The sequence below is a fragment of the Morone saxatilis genome, unplaced genomic scaffold (genome assembly GCF_004916995.1).
Source record: "Morone saxatilis isolate NCDOM2014 unplaced genomic scaffold, NCSU_SB_2.0 Contig20, whole genome shotgun sequence".
Taxonomy (NCBI): domain Eukaryota; kingdom Metazoa; phylum Chordata; class Actinopteri; family Moronidae; genus Morone; species Morone saxatilis.
Genome location: NW_023339763.1, coordinates 17,271,471 through 17,291,150, shown reverse-complemented (window position 1 = coordinate 17,291,150; position 19,680 = coordinate 17,271,471). Strand labels below are relative to the sequence as shown.

At 42.8% G+C, this 19,680-nt stretch overlaps 1 protein-coding gene across 12 annotated transcripts in view; it reads left to right on the top strand.

Moving 5' to 3' along the window:
• LOC118331313 (RNA-binding protein Musashi homolog 2) overlaps positions 1 to 19,680 on the top strand; it is a 228,805-nt gene that overhangs the window by 123,371 nt on the left and 85,754 nt on the right. For all 12 annotated transcript variants that reach the window (XM_035666155.1, XM_035666153.1, XM_035666151.1 and 9 more), the window contains exon 7: positions 2,899 to 2,947. In XM_035666155.1, coding sequence (XP_035522048.1) covers positions 2,899 to 2,947 — 49 coding nt within the window. The remainder of the gene's footprint in view (positions 1 to 2,898; positions 2,948 to 19,680) is intronic.

The window sequence follows — 19,680 nt, the reverse complement described above, 5'->3', positions numbered from 1 at the left end:
AGAGAGAGAGAGAGAGAGAGACTGTATTGTATGACCTGCTGGAGTGTGACTCTCACATGATGTGCACATTCTTTGTTAAAGTGCCCATCAGTGCTTCACCGTGAATCTGTGTTCTTTGTTGTATGGGTCTCGCTGACAGGATGGTCCCCCTCTAATAATGTCACAACAACACAGTTCCCACATTTATATAATACACTTCCTTTAATAGACCTCACTTCATTTTACAAAGTAACAGTCGTTCTGCTCTCAGGCTGTAAATGGCTTTACAGCGGCAATACCATCAATATGAGAGGACAGATATTTGAATGTCATGTTGCATGAACGGCTCGTGGTGGTTGATGGCTGATGATATCGCTGGCTGTTTTTATCATTCAAACCAGTCAGATATCATGTGGATTTAATGTGCTCACTTGTTTACCTTGATAGCAGCAACAAATTAAGTGATTACAGGTAGCTACCTAACAAAACAAACTAATTACATGCTAGTACAGAAGTCGTACATAGTGTTGTGTCCATTATTTTTGCAGGTGCTCGTGGGTATCATTTTACATTTTCATGAGTTTCGTCTCACCAGCGAGTCACAGACACTTTAAACAAAAATGTTGCTTATCAATCTCTGTCATAACAGTGGTGTTTGAAGGAGGCGCCACCAGAATATTCTCCCCTGGTCATTTTGTCTACATTTCTACTGATGCATGCATTAGTGACTCTTTTGGCTGTTTCAGTATTACTGATATTAGATGATGAGGTCAAATGCTATAAATTTCTGTCTGCCGTGTAAATGATCACAGGCTGTCAGGCGCGCTTGTCAAATTAAACGTCAGTTGGTAAACATGCCATTCAATCTTTGCTCTGCAGTGGAGCTTCCACACTGTCAGATGTGGGGACATTATAAACAGTGTCGGGTGTTCTGAGCAGAATTCCAGCGAAAATAGATAAATAAATAACATAAATATCATCAAGTTTTCTCGGGCTTAATTTCTCAAACAGTGTAATTATCTGGCCAAACACTTAATGTGATAGTAAAGTTACTGTACTGCAGGAAAAACAAATAAAAAAGTAACTCTGTGTTCTTCAAACTCAGGCAATGAAATCACAACCCACTGCACTACAAATTCCAGTTATCCCACTTCCTCTCACTTTAATGTGATTTTCATTAGATCGCCTGGCATGAGACAGAGGTTGGGTTACGTGACATTATAAATGTCTGTTTATAAAACTGTTGCTGCAGGTGATATTGCTTGGCAGCTGTGTATTTGTACACTACTTTCATATGTTTCCCCACCACACAGTCATCAGACAGCACATTTTTTTCAGAGACAGCAAACGTCATTATTTCTGCAGCATTTTCTGTGTTCGTGTGTTGTGTCAACAGAGGAAACACTTAATGACTTTGTTAGTGGCTGTCGTACAGAACTTCAGACTGCAGTACCACAGTCGGAGTGCTAGTGAAGCTATACTCGCAGTTAACAGTTCTTTTCTATTGCACCTTCGGATCTTATTCCTTCCTCTTCTCACATGTATCACATATCTAACTCTCCCTTTATTTGTCTTTGCCTTACTTAACCATACTCTGCCCATTGTTTGCTACACTGTTCTGAACATTGTTGGATTTTATAAGCCCCACCTCTATTCCAGCATCCACCTGTAGGCTCTGATTCTCCGCCCAATTCAGGTGCTGAGTTATGTGAACTCTTGCAAGGTGTAACAATACTCTTTGTCCACATAATAAAGGGCGCCATGTTAAATCTAGGTTCACCGTGTACATAGTCTACTTATAATGACTGTTGCCAGCTATATTTTGCAATTTAGAAATATTTTGGGGAGGTGCAAATAAAGTGCCTGTGAGCCGCATGTGGCCTGTGAGCCATGCAGTGAGTAACCGGGCCCTGCAAGCTGTGCCAACGTCTTGTGTGCCAAATGTGTGGCAAGGGGGTGGCATGAACAGTGTGCCAGTGCTAGTCTGCCTGGCTGCCAGGCACTTCTCTTTATCCAATCAGACAGTTCGGCTTGAGTGAGACCCCTATTCTTGTCTCTTCCCATCTCCTCCCGAAGCTTTGTCACCCTCCCATGAAAAACACAGACGCATGCTTGTGAGCACATATTTCCCCCAGCACAGCATCAAGCCTCCGCGGTAAACCGTTACACTTACCTAGAGACCATAACCATGGAATGAATGGTGCAGAGTGTTCCCTCTTTGTTTTCTGTCTTCCACTCCTCTCTAACCCTCTTGTTTTTTTGTTTTTTTCATTTATCTCCCAAGACAAAATCACAGGCTAAATGAGCATGCCTCACTCTGTTTTTTAAGCATTTCTTCTGAGTTATAGAAAGCAGACTGTGTCTAGAGATCTGTTTCTCAGGGATGTGTGAAGAAAAAAATGCTGTCTGTGTGTGGCTTTATTGGACATGATGAGGGATGATATTATAGTGGATGCTGCTGCCGCAGCGGCTGTGAGATGAGGAAGGATCCCATTTGTCTCATGCTCGCTTAGTGTAATGTGTCTATCTGTCACCCTCCCAAGACCGGACATTGGTGTTCATCAAAATAAACATATTGTCCGCACAGTTTTTTCCGCCGTTCGTCATTCTTGTTAATTCTCTCTCCCATTGCCACTTCTCACTCACATCTTTGCCACATCTTATCCAAATTCCTATATCATTAAAAATTCCGAGCTACAGACAGAAGGGGAACTGGTAACCTGACAATAATTTTTTGACCGCAGAATGATTACGTCGGAGAGAGGTGCTTAGAAAGAAATAAGTGTAAAGCAGTGAGAATATATATTCCAAGAGTAATTACAGTGAGTAGAATGAGATGTGATTCAATGGGGGAAAGGTGACGCGAGGAACTTGCTGGAAAGATTAAGCTAATGTCAGTTCTTTTCTTGTGTCTTTCAGGTTGATGATGCCATGCTTATGTTTGATAAGACTACTAACAGACATAGAGGTAAGTGCACACTGCATCTGCTCACTTTCCTCTCATTTTTGCTCTGTCTTTCTGAAAGGTGAGAAAATAGTCATTTTATGTCCTTTCCCCATGAGATAACACAGAACAGTTCCAATCTTACATGATATTAGGTGCGCCGTCTGTTCAACAATGGGAGCGTGTCAAAGTAATCAATAAGCTGGTATGGTGTTTAGAATGTTTCAGCATTGGGTGTATGTGTGTGTGTGTGTGATGATGCTGGTGTGAGTGTTTCAGAGAGGTGCTTAAAGGGTGTAAAGATTGTGAGATGGCGGGTGCTGTGCAGTCAGATAACAGCATCAGATAAGGCCCAGGAGAAGCACTGACTTTATCTCTCATCGCCTCCTTATCTTAGATGAGGGGACGTTTCTCTCTCAAGCAGAGGACTTTCCAAAGACAGGTTACCTCCCTGCGCCACAATGCAGTGTTGTGTATTTAAGCCAAGCCGCATGCTTACAGGCCCGACCTAACCGCCAGTAAGCGCATACATAGGGCTGTCAGTTATCCAGAGCCCTGCTTGACGGCTGTTATTGGCTATGGATCCTCACGTAGGTACGTTTAAAAGAAGTTTTAGGAGACAGACTGTCCCTGGCTGTGCATGTGTGTACGTATCATTGTATGCGCGAGTTGTCGACAGGCACTGGCAGGTAGTTCCACAAGAAAAAGGAGCAGGCACTTCTCTGTTTGTCACACCAGTCAGTTCACTCGTAGCCGGAGCTGGCATCGCACCGTCTCACTGAACCGGGCTGAGCGCTGTTTTGCCATATAGAGCGACTCAGCCTCTCAACCTGTATAAATGTTTAAGTGCACTCGGCTTGGATTGAAGACTGTATTGTTTTTGTGTGTGCGCAAACTCTCTTTTTCTACTGTATCTGTGTGTGTGTAAGTGTGTGTACTCGGTGGAGACGAACTCTTTGAGTCTGGTAAACAGTTTCTAAGTGTGGAACATGTGAACTATAGTGGAAGTGATCTATGGCTTTGAGGGGATTTTGATCTGTAGTGACAGAACCCAGTGTGAGGTCTGCTTTGAGACGAAGGCTTTTTTCTCTCTCTCTTATTTCTTGCTCTTCTCTCTCTCTCTCCTGTCTGCTGCACTGCCAGCCCTCTGTGAAAGGGGATGGGCACCACGCTCGGGGAGTGTGTTAGGCACTTGCCTTTGGGCAGCAAAATGCCCTTCAAATGAAGACAATGATGGAGAAACAGCCTCCTTGGCAATTTTTCTGATGACAGCGGACGTATTTATATCGAGTGTGACACTGATGCAGGAGGCAGGTGCAGTGCTTTCTGCGGTTGCTGCTTCTTCTAACTAGCATTTTAAATGTTTTGTTCCAGTAGGAATTTAAAACAGTAGATATTTTCTGCTTTCATCTTTAAAAAAAACAACAACAGATCTTCCAGACAAATTGCATAGAATATTACAGAGCCATAAGAAAATTTGAATAATTCATCTGAGCCATTGGTGTGATTGTGTAATATTAATGGCTCAGCTGCCCCGTGACCACAAAGGAAAGGACATTGAATATATTATCAGTGAAACCAGTTCCCGGCCCTATTTTACCACTGCCTACAGATCCAGTGATGGGCATCTGGCAGCCTGCAGTCCAAATCAATTTCCCACCTGTGTTCATTTTTATCTTACAGATTGATTCATGAAAAAATAATTCAGTATTTTTTTCTGCAGCAGTGCCACAGATAAAAATAACACATTCTTTATTTAACAGTCCAAATGTTACACAGTGCAATTCTTCGGAAACCATAGTGCCTATTCCATAATTGCAAGACCCGAAAATAACAGTTCACTTATTGCTTAAATGCCCTGCAAAGCACTGCAGGAAAGAGCAATATTTCCAACAACTATTGCCGTTCCTATTTTCTTGTTAGTCTTGAATATGTTGCAACTTAGACACACTTTACTTCAGTGTGATGTCTAAGCTTATATATGCATTGCAACAAAATTTTGAATCTGCTCCGTCTCAACCCTAAACCACAATAGTAGTCCACGTCTTTTGTAAAAAATAAAATAAAATTAGGGTTAGGGTTAGGGATTTACTTGAGCTGTGCTGTGAGGTCAATATAATGCTTCTGAAAATAACAAATTAAATACACTGTAGAGAAGAGACAACATACTTACAGCATATTACGGAGGTGTGAAGGTAAAATTATTCCTTTAAAAAAGAAAGCACTGGGTATTTGAGGTAAAATTCGCAGCAGTTAAAGGTGATCTCTTGTTAGGCCTGCTGTGGCACGCTATGACTTCACATCATCTCATTTGAATGTTATCTCATCTCGCCTTTTTATTTTTCCCATTAAGCCTTTTTTCACACAGAGGCTGTATTGTATATTACTATAATGCATTGTATTTTGTTTGGACGGGTTTATTGTGTATGAGATGCATGATCGACACTTGATTGTAAGTGTGTTTTCTTTGGGGCTGTGTTGAATTGGATAGAGGACAAACGTCACACTCCACTAGTAGCAGCATTGTCCTTCAGACGGTCCCTGCGAGGCTGGCGAAACGACAGCCAGAGGAGACATTCTCTACCCGTCTCGTTTTCTCTGTACTTTTCTTTTTTTTTACTCTCTATCTCTCTCAGTCATTCAGTCTTCTTCTTTCTTCCTTTTCTTGTCTCACTATTTCTGTCCCCACGCCATCTCCCCACCCTGCCTGTCCTCGCCGTCTCTCTCTTTCTCTCTCTGTCTCTCCTGCTAGAGGACACTCGCTGTAAGCAAAGCTCCTCACAAAGGCACACACTGCACACCATCTCCTTGGCATTTAAAGGAGTAGAATACGGCCAATTGTGTTGGAAATTGAACTCTCTAAAGCCTCCCTTCCCGCTGCAGCAGTTCATTGTGGGTGAGTTCAGTGTCTTTGGTGAGCAGCTTGGGCTGTCCAGAGGTTGATGCCAGAGGGCGCCTATTGTTCCGTGTTCCACTGCAGTGTCCCCACCACCCTGCCTCCATTCAACCTTCCCTTATTCTCCTGACACTCAGTTTGTGACAAAAAAAAAAGAGAAAATCAGGAATGTGTATATTTGTAATCACATATTTGACTTAGTATTTGATTTCGGGATGGGTTATTCAGCAGTGCAGAAGGGCCAAAACACAGGCTATGTTCTAAGACAAGGTCAAGAACACATCAGTCACGGACTACACATATCAGTTGTCCTTCCCACCTCTGCTCAACATGACTACACATGCCACCCCTGGATGACAAGACGAGCTGTACGGGTGGGAAATAAAAGCTTTTGGAATAGCCCTGAGTCAAAATCATTCTGTCATCCGTTGCCTACTCCCGTCCCGCAGGCTGACATTTTATCTATGATCTAAGATGTGATTTTACTGTCAAACACAATTGGTAGTGCCAAGGAGAGTGTTGCTAAGGTGAGAAAAATGGCATCTCTTCGAGTAGGGGATGGAGACTGTGAAGAAAGAGTGGCAGAGTGGCAACTATCGGTGTCCTCCAAAGCATTGGGTTTAATATGCAAGTAAAAAGGTACAGTAGATGATAGGTGAATTCTTTGTCTTGCTACTGACACGCATCCTTTATTAAGTGCTACTCCGACACACCATAATTACCCCTCCTTCTCCGCCACGTTGCCACTCTCTTCATCAGCACATCTCTCTGTAGCTTAATTCCACGCACATAATCCATACTGGACCTTTTCAAGGGGAAATGCGTATGATATAGATGTACACTCCCTCTGATTTGATTGTTCACAAGCAGCTTCTCAGCACCACGCCTAATCCACATGAATCCAGAAAAGATAAGTATATACAATGCAAATTAGTACATTGCAATGCTAAATTACACTCTTACGATTATAAGTAGCTGATTAATTGGGTCAAAACTGCATGCCACAGTAATTGTTTGATTCATGCTCTGCAAAAACCTGTACTGCTAAAAATCACTGTCAGCCCTGCCGTTTTCATCAAGTTTTTAGTTTTCAACAAGTTTTTAGTTAATTACTTTGAGGCAAAATATTGAAGGTGGCACCTATATCTTTTCCGGGTGATATGCACATTCTCTCTCACCTTTTTAATTACACCATTAAGGAAGATGATGAAATCCTAGTGTAAGTTCTTTCGTGTTGCTTTACAATAGTTTGGAACCAGACAGCACCCATTAGTGTAGCTTTATAATGACTGTGTGACTGATTGTAAGCCAAATTCCTTCTTTATTTGAATGATGCAAGTAATAGTAATGTGCAGCAGTGTTGGGGACCAGGATAAACAAATGGAGGCTGGATTGTTTTAGTCACAAGGCTGCTTTGTATGAGCGAGCCACTAAGCGAGGCACATATTAGAAGCCATGTTCCTGAAAAAGAAGGGGATTCTTGGTTTTGAGCAAGGACAGGGTCCAGGCTGTGTGAATTTGTGTTTAGCCCCTTTTTTCTTTGGGCTTAAAGGGCTGGTTTTCTTTTTGGCAGACAAACAGAAGACTGCATTGTGTGTGTCTGTAATCTCTTTACCTGGATTGGCAGCAAAGCTAGCAAGTGCAGCTCCCAGTGTGGAATTGGCACTGAGGAGTCAATGTCACACCGAGCGAGCTGCCTTCCAAACAACCAAAAAAACGGTTGTGTGTCTATGAGGCTGTGTGTGTGTGTGGATGACAGCATGCAGTTGTTGTTTCTTTTCAAATTGTGTGTCTTTGTTTGTTTTATAGGTGGATTTTACAGCCTCACTGCAAGCAATACGGACAGTGTGCCCAAACCTATGAATATGCAACAAAATCCAATGTTCGAATAGTATCATATTATTATTTACTGGCTGTAGTGTGTTTGTTACAATTTCAAAACTATGCTTTATAGAGCAAAAAGTCTTTGCTCCAGGATACACAAGCTCCTACAGTAACAAAGGCTTGAGTGGTATTAGGTGTCATTATACACCAACTATTTGACATACATTCGCCTCTCCCGACTCACTGGGTGAGAAGAAAAAAATAATTGGCCTCATTATCTTTCATCTCTTTGGCATATTACATTCATTATTTTATACAAAGACTGCCAGTATGAGTCCTGTAACCTGGGAAGCAGAGCTGCGCCTCCACAGGTTAACTGTTGCTCCCTGAAAAGCCCCGGTATTTGACGTCACCACAATGCCTCATCAGCCACCGGTGCTAGGGATTGAACATGGCCGACTGAGCAGAGGATGTCTGTCTGCAAAGTGATTGCTGGCTCATTGACTGAGTAGGAGAGGAGGGGAATAAGGGGAGTGGGGAAAGGAAACAAGTACAGTTGGAGAAGAAATGGGAAGAAAAAGAAGAGGATGGAAAGAAGGGGGACTGAGAGAAAGAGAAGCAGGACAAGTAGAATGAAGGCATGGTGAGGGAGAAAAAGGGAAAGAAATAAAGAGAAAGGGAGAGTGCCTCAGTGGGAAGCCTCCCCCTGCTGGCTCCTCTGGCTGGAAGCTGCTGCCGATGGCTTCAAAAGAGCGCCAGGCAGTCTAGGCCTCCGCTTCTAGCAATTAGAGATCACTCCAGCGGATGCCTCCTGGCCAGCCTGCAAATCCCTCAAAAATACCCTCTGATTACTACTGTAGGACACAGGCTGTTTACCAAATGGATCTAGCACTGCTGAGACTGAGGTTTGATAATGCCTTCTTTTGTTCAGGCAAGAGAGGGAGCAGGGTCATTTGAGTTTTAAAGATGGCGCGACTTCAGAAATGAATTTCCACCAAGAGAAAGAAAGAAAGTTAACCAAGTCTTTAATTTCTCATCCAAAAGGCGCTACAAGCAAATGGCTGAGGCTTTTTTTTCCTTCTTTATAACAAGAGAATAAAACCTATTTGGACAGAAGTCAGATAGTGTCTTTCCATGAGGTAGTCTTTGATCGTTAATATCCTCCACTACCAATCCCTTTTTAAACAACTGAATCCCTGTAGGCTCCATGGGAGTTGTAGTGTTTACAGATCTCAGCTCCTCTGTGCTCTGTGACTACTGTATAGCAGCACTGATGCAGAGTAAAACAATCAACCGATGTGCCTGACTTAACTGATTGACACAGCATTTGCATCAAGTGGAATCAGATATTCCTGCACTTTTCCTCGCATTGCCTCAGCCTTCAGTATTCCTCACTGCATTCTCTCACCTTGACAGACCTGATATTAGCGATTAGTGTGAATGTCATTTAAATGGCAGAGCTAATCATACACTCCAGGTCTACCTCCACCTGAGGGCCCCTCGCCTTGGCCTAATCGCAGTGACAAAGGAAATGATGTGTTTAGCCACTCTTAATAACCGCTCCAGCTCATCAGCTCCTAGGCGAGCTGGCAACCTGTGGCTCCCTGACGAGGCATAGCATGAAGCTGAGAGCCTGGCCTCTGGCCCCGCTTCTTCCTCTTCAGGGTGTTTGTTGTGATCCACGTCCTGACACCAGTGACCCATCAGGGGCTCACCTCAAAATCAACAGCAGCATTACAGTGGTAACTGTGTACAGTGCTAGTGTTCAGCAATGAGCCCAATGAGATGTACTTGACAGGTAGGTGATTAAATGGTAGAGAATCCTCCTCTCCTTGTCACCTGTCTGTTTGCTCCTACTCATTGCTGACATCCGCCCCGCTATCAAATCAGTGTTGCCGTAGTATTGTGTGTGTGTGTGTGTGTGTGCGTGCGTGCGTGCGTGCACGTGTGTGTGTGTGTGTTTTAGTCTCTAGTATGCCTCGTAGACCGGATGGGTTTGGTTTTGAATTAGACTCTGCTGTGCTGGCCCTGCATGACCATTGCAAGGGGAAGGAGGATGAAGGCAGGAGATTGTGGAAGAAAGCCTGGGGTTTTAATCTCTTCCCCATGTTTATCTCACCACCAGGAGACAAACCATGTGCCATTAAAAACATCAGCAGCTCCCACTGGCTGGCTGCACGGCCGCACCTCTGGAGACGTTTGAAGGACAAAATGAAAGGGACAAAAAATTGTGCAGAAAGGCACATTTGTGTATGATAGGCATGGTCTGATTTCATGCACGCGTATGCATTGGAAAGCCATATTGATTAGAATTTTCCTTGGATATGCAGTATATGTGAATGGAGAGACACACAGCGAGGCCGCACTGCATATTTGCGGTATATATATTCTCGCTTAAAAGCAGAGAACATATTTGAACAAAAATAAGCAAACATCTTTGGCCTCAGCTGCCGTGGGGAATCAGTCTCTTCAGGAAATGAAAATGCCAGCATGGAATTGTCATCATATTGAGAGTTAGCCAACCTTTGACCTTGTAATACCCCCATAGCTTCTCTATTTGTGACCTGCTGGATGCTCTTAGAAAGTGAAACCATCGGGGAGGATCTACTGCTCACATCATCATTCTCAGAACACCTAATAGTGGATTTACCAAGGTTAAACCTCCTGTGAGATTGCAGCCACCGTGACCTGGAATACTGAGTTTACATCCACTCACAGACAAATACGCACACGCGCACAGATACAATATATAAGACATTGCTTGTGCCAGACACACGTAGGCACACAAGTTTGTTTGAAATTACATTCTACACGGACAAGCTCACCTTAATCTGGATATAATGTATAGTTATTACAAAGCGTCAAAGTCAAGACATTTAAAAAAGCTCTAGAACAATGTTCATATAACTGCAGGAATATTTTCTTTGCATCTGATGTGCATGAGACTGTTACAGAGACAGGCAGGGGAAGTGGAAGCTTCCCTCTGCATTGTCCCCTGTATTTACAGCCTGATTGGTGCCTACCCAGGCGTCTTACAGCTGAGCGCAGCACATGAGGGAATTAGCTAAGTGTCTGTTGTGCAGTGTTAGTAAAATATGTCGCTTCTTGTCTTTGTAAGATTTTTAGAACATGCTGATCACATGCGCATGTTTTTGATGGCCTTCACAACCGCAGATGCACTGCACAAACATCTGTACTCTGCACAGTTCTCCAGATTTACTAAAATGATTAACACTGATTTTTATAGATATTTAAAAGTGTTTCTGATGCACCTTTTATTAGAAATTACTGATCAGACTAAATAATAAGAAATATAATAATAATAAAATAATAAAAAAAGTAATAAGAGTTAGCTCTTGGTTTATGGATACATTTACATCTATATCTTTTAACAGGTTTATAACAACTGTCAGCTGTTGCTGATGCTGATATATGTCAAAATGTTTCTCAGTACACTGTAATGATATAGTCTCTGATTTAAAATGAGGCATAAGAGATCAACTTACATTACATAGATGGCATTTAAAATTAGTCAGTTTCACAAAAAAAACCCTGACATTATTTGCCCTTTCTGTGTGGTATATCATCTGGTACATCATTTTTTTTTCAGCGAAAGAGCTTCAGTATAACTTCAGTATAAGCTATCAAGTTCCAATAAACGAGGACGACATAAAACTTCGTATCAAGTCTCAGCACAACTGCTTTGAAGTAAGTGTTTGTACTGTCCCTCTTAAGTGTAATGGTGGTCAGAATGCACCGACCCACGCGACTGATTCACAATCAGCCGCCGAGCCACAGCAATCACTTCTCACAGAAAGATTGCAAGCTGAATTAGATTACATCACCTCCAGTCCAAGCATCTAATCTTAGATTAAAGGGAAAAAGAACAATCTCTGGTTTCTTTCATATATACTTTTTTGTTCTTTGTGCTTTGGGGGTCAAATTGAGTGTCTTATGTCATTCTAAGTGTTTAACCAACATGCCAGTCTTTCCCAATTTCAAAGCAATTCTCCTGCCTCCACTCTATCCCGGCATGCTGTCGTGACGTTTGATGTTTACCATGTTCCCCCTACTGTACTTGCAGCTGATTGGCCTCCCACAGCCGTGCTGGTTTACCACTTAAACAGTTCTAGGAGGCTCTTTTGAAGTGGAAGAGCTTTTTATACAGAAGCAGCCAAAACAATCATAGCACTGCGGGGTACATCCTGGCACTGACTGGTATGTAGTCAGACAAGATAGACTTGCTTTTGTGCTTTTTTTTTTTTTTTTAAGTGCGTAGCCCTAAAAAGCAGTGAAAAGAGCAATTTTGTCTGCCGTCATGAACAATGAAGCATCGGTAATAAGCAACTACTCAGAGGGGGCACATGGTGTCTGTCCCCATATTCACCAGCGGCCTTCAGGCTGCTTCATGTATTTGTAAAAACTAGGAACTTGACGTATCTGAAACTGACACACAAACAAACCATTATACGTCTGTTTCTTCACAACAGATGATAAAGATGCATTTAAATACGGCTCCTTTACATCACAACAAGCACACAGCTGCTGCGATGACCTGTGATGGTCAGTGTTTTGCACAGTGTGTGTGTGAGTTAGTGAGTATGCCTCCACACTGTAATAAGGGTTGCCTAACCAAGCGTAAGTGTCAGGGTGGAGATGCCTGGCTCATTAGGTACCATGGCAGGATAATGTATGAACAGAGCTAGCAGAGAGAGAGAGGAGAGAGTGAGCAAGAGAGAAGAAGGGAAGGCAGCATTGTTTCTTTCTTTCTCTCTTCTTCTGTCTCTCCCGGCTGCCGCCACCCTCTCCTCCTCCTCTCTCCTCCGCCTCTCTCCTCCTTCCTCTCCTCCTCCTCCTCTTCTTTCTCCGCTGCCAGTTTCTTCTTTGTGTGTGTGCGCCTGGGGATATTTAGGCTCCCTGGTCACATTATGCCCTGTTTTTTGATGCAGAGCTGCCACTCCATGGGTTTATACCATTTATTCATAAATGAATTTATTTATTGGTTTATTAAATTTAATTCATTGCGTCTTGCATGATGCTTGTTTTGCGGCTCTGTTGCTCGATTGACAGGTTGCCAGTCATGGTAAGATTCCATATCCCATCGGCGTCATGCAGCAGCACGTTGCTAATTGAGTTGAATGCGTAGCTCGTCTCTCCTCAGTGAATCCATCTGTCGCCGTCTTGTCATCAGTTTGTTCGCACTTGACAGGTTCCAAGTCGGTCTTTGTGTGTTTAACTGTGTGCTTCTGTGTAGGTGTGCTGTGTTTTTATTTATGCAAGGTAGTGTGTGTGTGTGTGTACGTGTGTTTGTGTGTGTATGTGTGTAGAACAATGACATATAAAATGGGTGGCTGCCTAGGGGCCCATTCTTTGTATTATGTGCCTTGCCCCACTGGAGAATCCCACAGAGAACAAGCCCTCAGCCAGCCACCCTCTTTATATGACATTGTCCACTACACACATATTTATACACAAACAAACAGGCGAACGCCACATCTCAGCGGATACGCACAGGCACAATGCATAATGATCTGCAATAAATCAGAATTTGTGAAATTATAGGGGATGACATCTGACATCATTAGGTTTATTTTTTTTTTTGGCTTATGCAGCTTTCCCCGGCAAAAAGCTGTAAGAGACCCTTGACATGGCAGCCCGTCAATAGTTCATGAGGTTACAAAGGAATGCATGTGGGATGATGATATGATTAAACCTTGTGCTCAGTTGCCTTTGTTTGGTTTTTGCCTCCACGGAATTGGCAGTGTAATTGGAGAGACATGGAGAGAAATGGGTTACTCCGTGTTTGTCTGTGTGTGTTTTAGTGTGTGTTCATTCATGTAGGAACCGCACGGCCGTGTAGATGTGCGCTTTTTGGTCCTGATCTACATTGGGCTCATGCTTAGAGAGACTGAACTTAAAAGGCAGTGTGTCTGTGTGATGTGTTCTCCCCATCAGTAGATAGGTGACGTCTACGGTGTATTTTCCCGCCGCACCTTCATCACTGTCTTTCATCGGCGCTGCCAGACTCTCTCTGCTTCCCCGCTCTGTTCTCTCAAAGTTGTGCGCACGAGGAAAGATAGAAAGAGAGACATGAAGAGAAGTGCGTGTGTGTGTGTGTGTGTGTGTGTGTGAGGAGGAGAAGGTGTACGTCTGCGTGTACGTTGATGGCACTTCACACAGCAGCGTGTGTCCTGGCTTTGATACAGTACGAGCATGCTGTAAGACTAGGGCGAATAAAGACAGAGCGCTGTTTGAAAGAGTAGGTTCACTGCGCTGCTCTGTCAGCAAGCTTTGGGAGGGGAATCTGTCTAGAGGAGAGCCTTGAATATTTTGTAGGCCCCGAGTGTTTCTCGATTCCTCCAGAGGCAGTTTTTCTGTCTGCCTGTGTGTGAGCGATTGCGTCTGACAGTGTTTGTGTACTTGGAGCACGTGGGAACTCCTTACGCACTACAAATGAGCAGCTGCCTTATCATGCTTTTACGCTTATGTGAACCTTATTATAACTGATACTTGCATATGCTCAGAGGGTTGCACACTTGCATGCACGTGCATATGCACGCGCACGCAACCACACGTGTGTGCAACTCTTTCCCAACTGCCACAGTTGAAGTGCAGTTGCATCAAAAGCAGCTGTCTCTCATCTCGCTTTATCTCCGTCATCTTTTCCGCGCTTTCTCTTTCTCGCCTTTGTCACTTCACACATTTTTTTCTTCTTTTGCTCATTCCCTTGTGCTTCTCCCGCCTTGTTTCCTACCCAATCTCTTTCTCACCTTTGCCTCTCTCTTCTCTGCCTACCTGCCAGGAAGATTCTTCCTCCAAAGCGAAGTGATGTTTTTTTGTTTTATTTTCATCTCCCATTTCTGGAGAGTTCACTTTTTTTTGTTGAAATGCTGCCTCAAAGGATCCATATCACAGGTTCTTCTCTGTCCACCAACCTGCGAAACCCAGTCCCACCCTCCCACCTCCACCCCCACCCAATCCATCAGACAGCGGCAGCCAGCCTCACCGACTCCTGCCTCATTTCTCATAAATTAGTCTTACTTCTCTCACACTTTCTCTTTTGTTTCTTGCTCTTACTCATTCCATTCTCCCCATGCCCTCTCCCGCCTTCCATCTCTCTCTGGTCCTCACATTTCATTTTTCTTCCTACAAATGCCACACAGCAGTCCCTTAAGAAATGTCATTTCTGTCTTCTCCTTTTGTTCTGTAATTTCTCCGTGTCCCTCCTTCTCTCTTGGGAATTCATTTATCGTTGACTGTTCTTCTGTCCCCAGCTCTCTGATCTCTCTGTCTCAGTCTCCCTCTCTCTGTCTGTCTCTCTGTCTTTGTCTCTGACACTCCCCTGTTCCACTTCTCTCTTTTTTTTATTTCTCTCTCCTTCTCCCTCCTTTTTTTCCTCTCTCTAACAGTTAATTCAGTGCAATTGTGAAAGGCCATATTGGCATGAATGTTAGGTGATGTATTTTTGTCATATCGGAGAAGACAAATCAGTAGAGTACTGTAAATGTCTGCCCAAATATGTGCAACCATTAATTATATGTGTGCACCCCTGCCTGTTTGTGGCACACTGTTTGTGTACCTTTGTCTTTGTGTGCCCTTAAAAGAAATCAAGCTCTAATCAGAATATTTTTTCACGCTTGCATGCATAAACTTTGGTATTCTCAGTCAGCCATTTGCCTATCACTATCTTTTGTTTTTTCTTTTTTCTTCATGTCTCCTTCACTTGATTTAAGTTCACAAAAAATTAAGAGTTTAAATTTGAGTTTGATGATTTGTTTATTTTGTCATGAAGCTTCAAATTGGCATGTAGTAGTTGACCAATAAGAAAACATCCAGCACCAGTTGGATTGCCATAGTTTAGGCCCATTCACTCAGCACAGATGCCTTTGGATTGCACATATTTGAATGGAAGAATAAGAATAAGTGCTGCGCTAGCTGTATTTTTTGTGGTAAAACGGAATGTGAAAAAAGTTAAAAAGAGGAGAAGACAACGTACACACACATCAAACCACAATGAGACAAAACTACTAGTATCTGAGTAACAAAGGCCTTTAGAAGTTGTTATTTATTGACTAATAGTTTCAGCTTCAGTTGTGCATAAATGATTTAACTCTACCTTCAAAAAACATTTTCAAAATAATTTTTATGCTACACTGAGTTGTAATAGGGTGAATGATGCCTCTGTCATTTCCAGACTGTACCCCGCACCTCTGTTAAACACTATATAACTGTTGGCTCTAGGTCGGAACAAGTACTTAACGCTTTACAGCAGTCACAAACCACACGGAGCTAGTTAGCTTAGCCGCACTGCCCTGGACTAGGTGCTCAGAACACCAGGGAAGTGTTGGTGTTTACACTGGTAGCACAACAACTGTGGACCACTTAGAGGAGATCGTTTTCAGGCCTGGGCCGGGGAGGATGCCAACAGAGAGCGGCGCTGGTGTTGTGCCAGAACCGGACCTGGACAAACAGGCAATGTGACCAGGCTCAGCAGCGTCTATGAACATAGCTAATGGCAAAGGCAAAGAGACTAAAGAGGATGCTGACGGAGGAAGCTACGAAGAGAAAAGGGGAGATTGACTGAGCAAAAAGCTGCTAGACAAGAGTAAATGTCAAATCTTAGAGTTGCTTTAAAGCCCCTACAAGGGACTGTTTTGTGTTGATTCTGGCCCCTGTGGACAAAAGCCGTAGTGTTTCTACCACCTTGTTTCACTGATTTTAAGGGAATCCGACTAGATTACTAGAAGAATAACTATATAGACTTCTGGCTGATAGTCTTGTTTTTTTATATAAGTCATATAGAGGCATCAGTATTAATCAGAGACTGTTTCATAAGTAGTTAAAAACTCCTTTTAGTATGTTTAAGTAAATAATCAGTATACAGTTATTTTTTTCATTTTAGATAAGCCCATCACTGGTCAAGATTGCAAATTAGCATCTACAATCACTTTGCATACCCAGCAAGCACACAAAAAAAGTAATTTTAACCCAGAGCAATTGTCAGTTATCTTTCCCCTCTGGTATTTGTGAGATAATCCTTGTCACAGAGAGACGCTCGGATCTAGCATGGATGCTTTAGAGAAAATTGGTAAGATGTATCACAGAAATTCAGTGCTTCAAATTTGATTCTGATTCTTCTGTGCAGGGTAAACCATCACACGCTGCACACATGCTCCCAAGTGGTCGGAGAACCAATTTGTTAGGCCTCTGACAACAGACAAGCTGGCTATATGAGAACGCTCAGGTCTTAGCCCTGATGTTAAAACACATTTGTCAGATTTTATGTGGACCAAATGTATTTATGTTCAGTTGACCAGTATTTCTTTTCGGTGCAGGGGGTTGAAATTATAGTTTCTGGTAAAACAAATCAGCACCAAAATCCACAGTTTCATCACAGGCGTTTCTGATGTTGATTTGTAGTAGCTGATTTTTGGTAAATCTTGTGAGCAGCAAAGAGAACAGAACTTTGTCTGAATCTTTAACATGGCTCTACAGCACACTTTATGCATCACCGTGATATAATGCCATCTCTCTCTCTCTCTCTCTCTTCTCTAGCCTGTTTTTTTTTTTTTCAAACCAGAAGTGACTCTTCCCCGGTGGATCTCAGTAAAAAGATTCCACTTGAGAACAGTTCTCTGGCGTGCAGGCATGCAGGCACTTGTGTTCCATCAAAATGCTAATAATATCATCTGCAATATCCAGGGCAATATTATTGTAGTGCTAATTGGTGAAAAAAATTGTTGATAGGAGCACCTGCCCACCCCACTACTCAATTATTTTAATTACAATGGCTGAAATAAAAGGGAACACATTGTGTAATGATCAATGTTTCTTCAGTGGGGTGACAGTTTTGCTCTTATTTGCTTTAGCGCGGCCGTGTGTGGCTCATTTAGATGGCGAGGAGATACTTGTGTTTGAGTCGAGCAGCACAAAGTGAATGTGGGCCCTCCGGAGAGTAACTTCTCTCCCCTTGGTTTTATGCAGCATGATTTATTCATCACACCACATGTCTGTAGAAGTGGTCTTTGGGCGGTTCACATGTGCCGATATGTGCCTTGTTGCCCCACACCTCCTTGTGGTTTCACACTTGAGAAGGTTGCTTCGTCATACATATGTGTGAAGGGAGAGGGAGAGGTAGTGAGAGAAAAAAAAGAAAATCCCGAACTATTTATGAATGCAATAGCACAAAAAAAATCATAATTGCAGAAGATTTGTTGAACCGAGAGGGAAGGAAAATCTCTTATTTCGAAACAAATCCTGTCTTCCAAATTGTCAAATTAACTTTTTCTGCAGCAGTGGCTAGTGAGAGGGGGTAATTAATGGCTTCTTTTTGGGAGTTCTTTCCTAGTATGTGTCAGTTTTTCTGGCTGCCTTCAAAGTGATAATGCTTGCCGGCTGTTGCCCCCGGGGAGTGCTCCATCTTATTAACTTGTCTTGGGAGACAGGGCGCCTGCGTTACTGCCTGCAGGGATGGAGAAAGGACCACTAAGTTGTGCGCTGTCTTCTTCTGCCCCAAACATTCACTGCTTACTGTAATTCTTTGTATTCACATGTGGAGGGGTGTGTGTGAACTCGCATATCAACTGACACAAGAAGGGAATAGTTAAGCAGTCAAGAGACGGTGATTAAATATAATCACATAGTCTTTGTGGTGGATCATATCTGCAGTCAGAGGCTGCGTCTGACTATACAAAGTTACTAATGTGCTGTTAAAGGGGGTAGATCTAGTTAAGGAAATGCAGTATGTGAATAAGGATGTACCCGTGTAGCTTTTCTCTCCCAATACTGAATCGTGAAACATGTGGCCGGGGTGTGGTGCTAAAAACTGAGTTGGCAGCCTGCCGTGACTAAATGAATGTAACTCATAGCAGAAACCCTAAATCTTTTGTTGATATTAACAAAGAAACTGAAAATTGTTCCTTGTAAAAACAATTACAAACACGAGTCAAATAAAATAAGCAATAAAAAACTGTAAATGTAATTCTTATGCAATAAAATAAAAATAAGTTATTTCTCATTATTGATCAATGAATTATAGTGATAAATGGTAAAAGGTATCATTTATTTATTAATTTATTTAGATTTCGGTAATAATAACTAGACACACAACTATGTCTCATTTCCTGTCTGCAGAGATTCTGATATTAAGGCGCAGCGTTAGAGAACAAAAGTAATTCGGAAATCTTTTCATCCTAAAATCTTTAGCAGCACATTGATCTTGAGCAAACAGCTGCCAGGCAGGCAGGCACTTAAAGGACAGAAACAGATCTTTTCAACTCCGGATTATACAGTTGTATTATTTTAGGAAATAATTACCCAGGTCTGGGCCTCGGTGACCTCATAGCTGGCTATGGCCATAATTACCACTGATTGAACTGACTGTCATTCACGTCAGCAGGCCAAAACGGCCTCAGGTCACGGGGAAATGTCCTGGTGCTGATGGGCTCCGCCACTGAGTGCTCACTATCAGTGCAGATACCGATCCCTAGTTGTGAGCACAATATAACAAGCATCATACCAACATAACAGAATATATTCAACTTCCTGGGGTCATCCATATCTGTCTTCACACAGAATGGCTCTCATTGATATTTTATCGATGATTTGAGTGGACACATGGGTTCCAGCAAAAGGCTGTACAGACGAAGGAACACGCACAGACACGGATCCTTGTTTGTGAACAAACAATGCAAACCAATAATTTTGACAGGAGTGTACAGCAGACCGATGTATCCATCGCTGCAGTCAGCCCCGAATTGTCCTTGGTGCCTTTGGAGCTTGTCTGACCAGTGAATATTACGTGTTGCCAGCTCTCCATCACTCACTTTTTGCACTAAGAGGATGCTTTCACGCCGCACTTTCGCTATCTGTAAGCTGTTGTCACGGCCGTGGTGTTGTATGTACAGGGAATAAGATTGGCACAGACAAGCAACATGACATGTGAAAAGTGAACTATCCAAGACACCTGAACAAAAACCTGTTAGAGACCTCCAAAACCGATGTGGGCGGACAAATTCAATAGCTGTGTGAGTGTGTG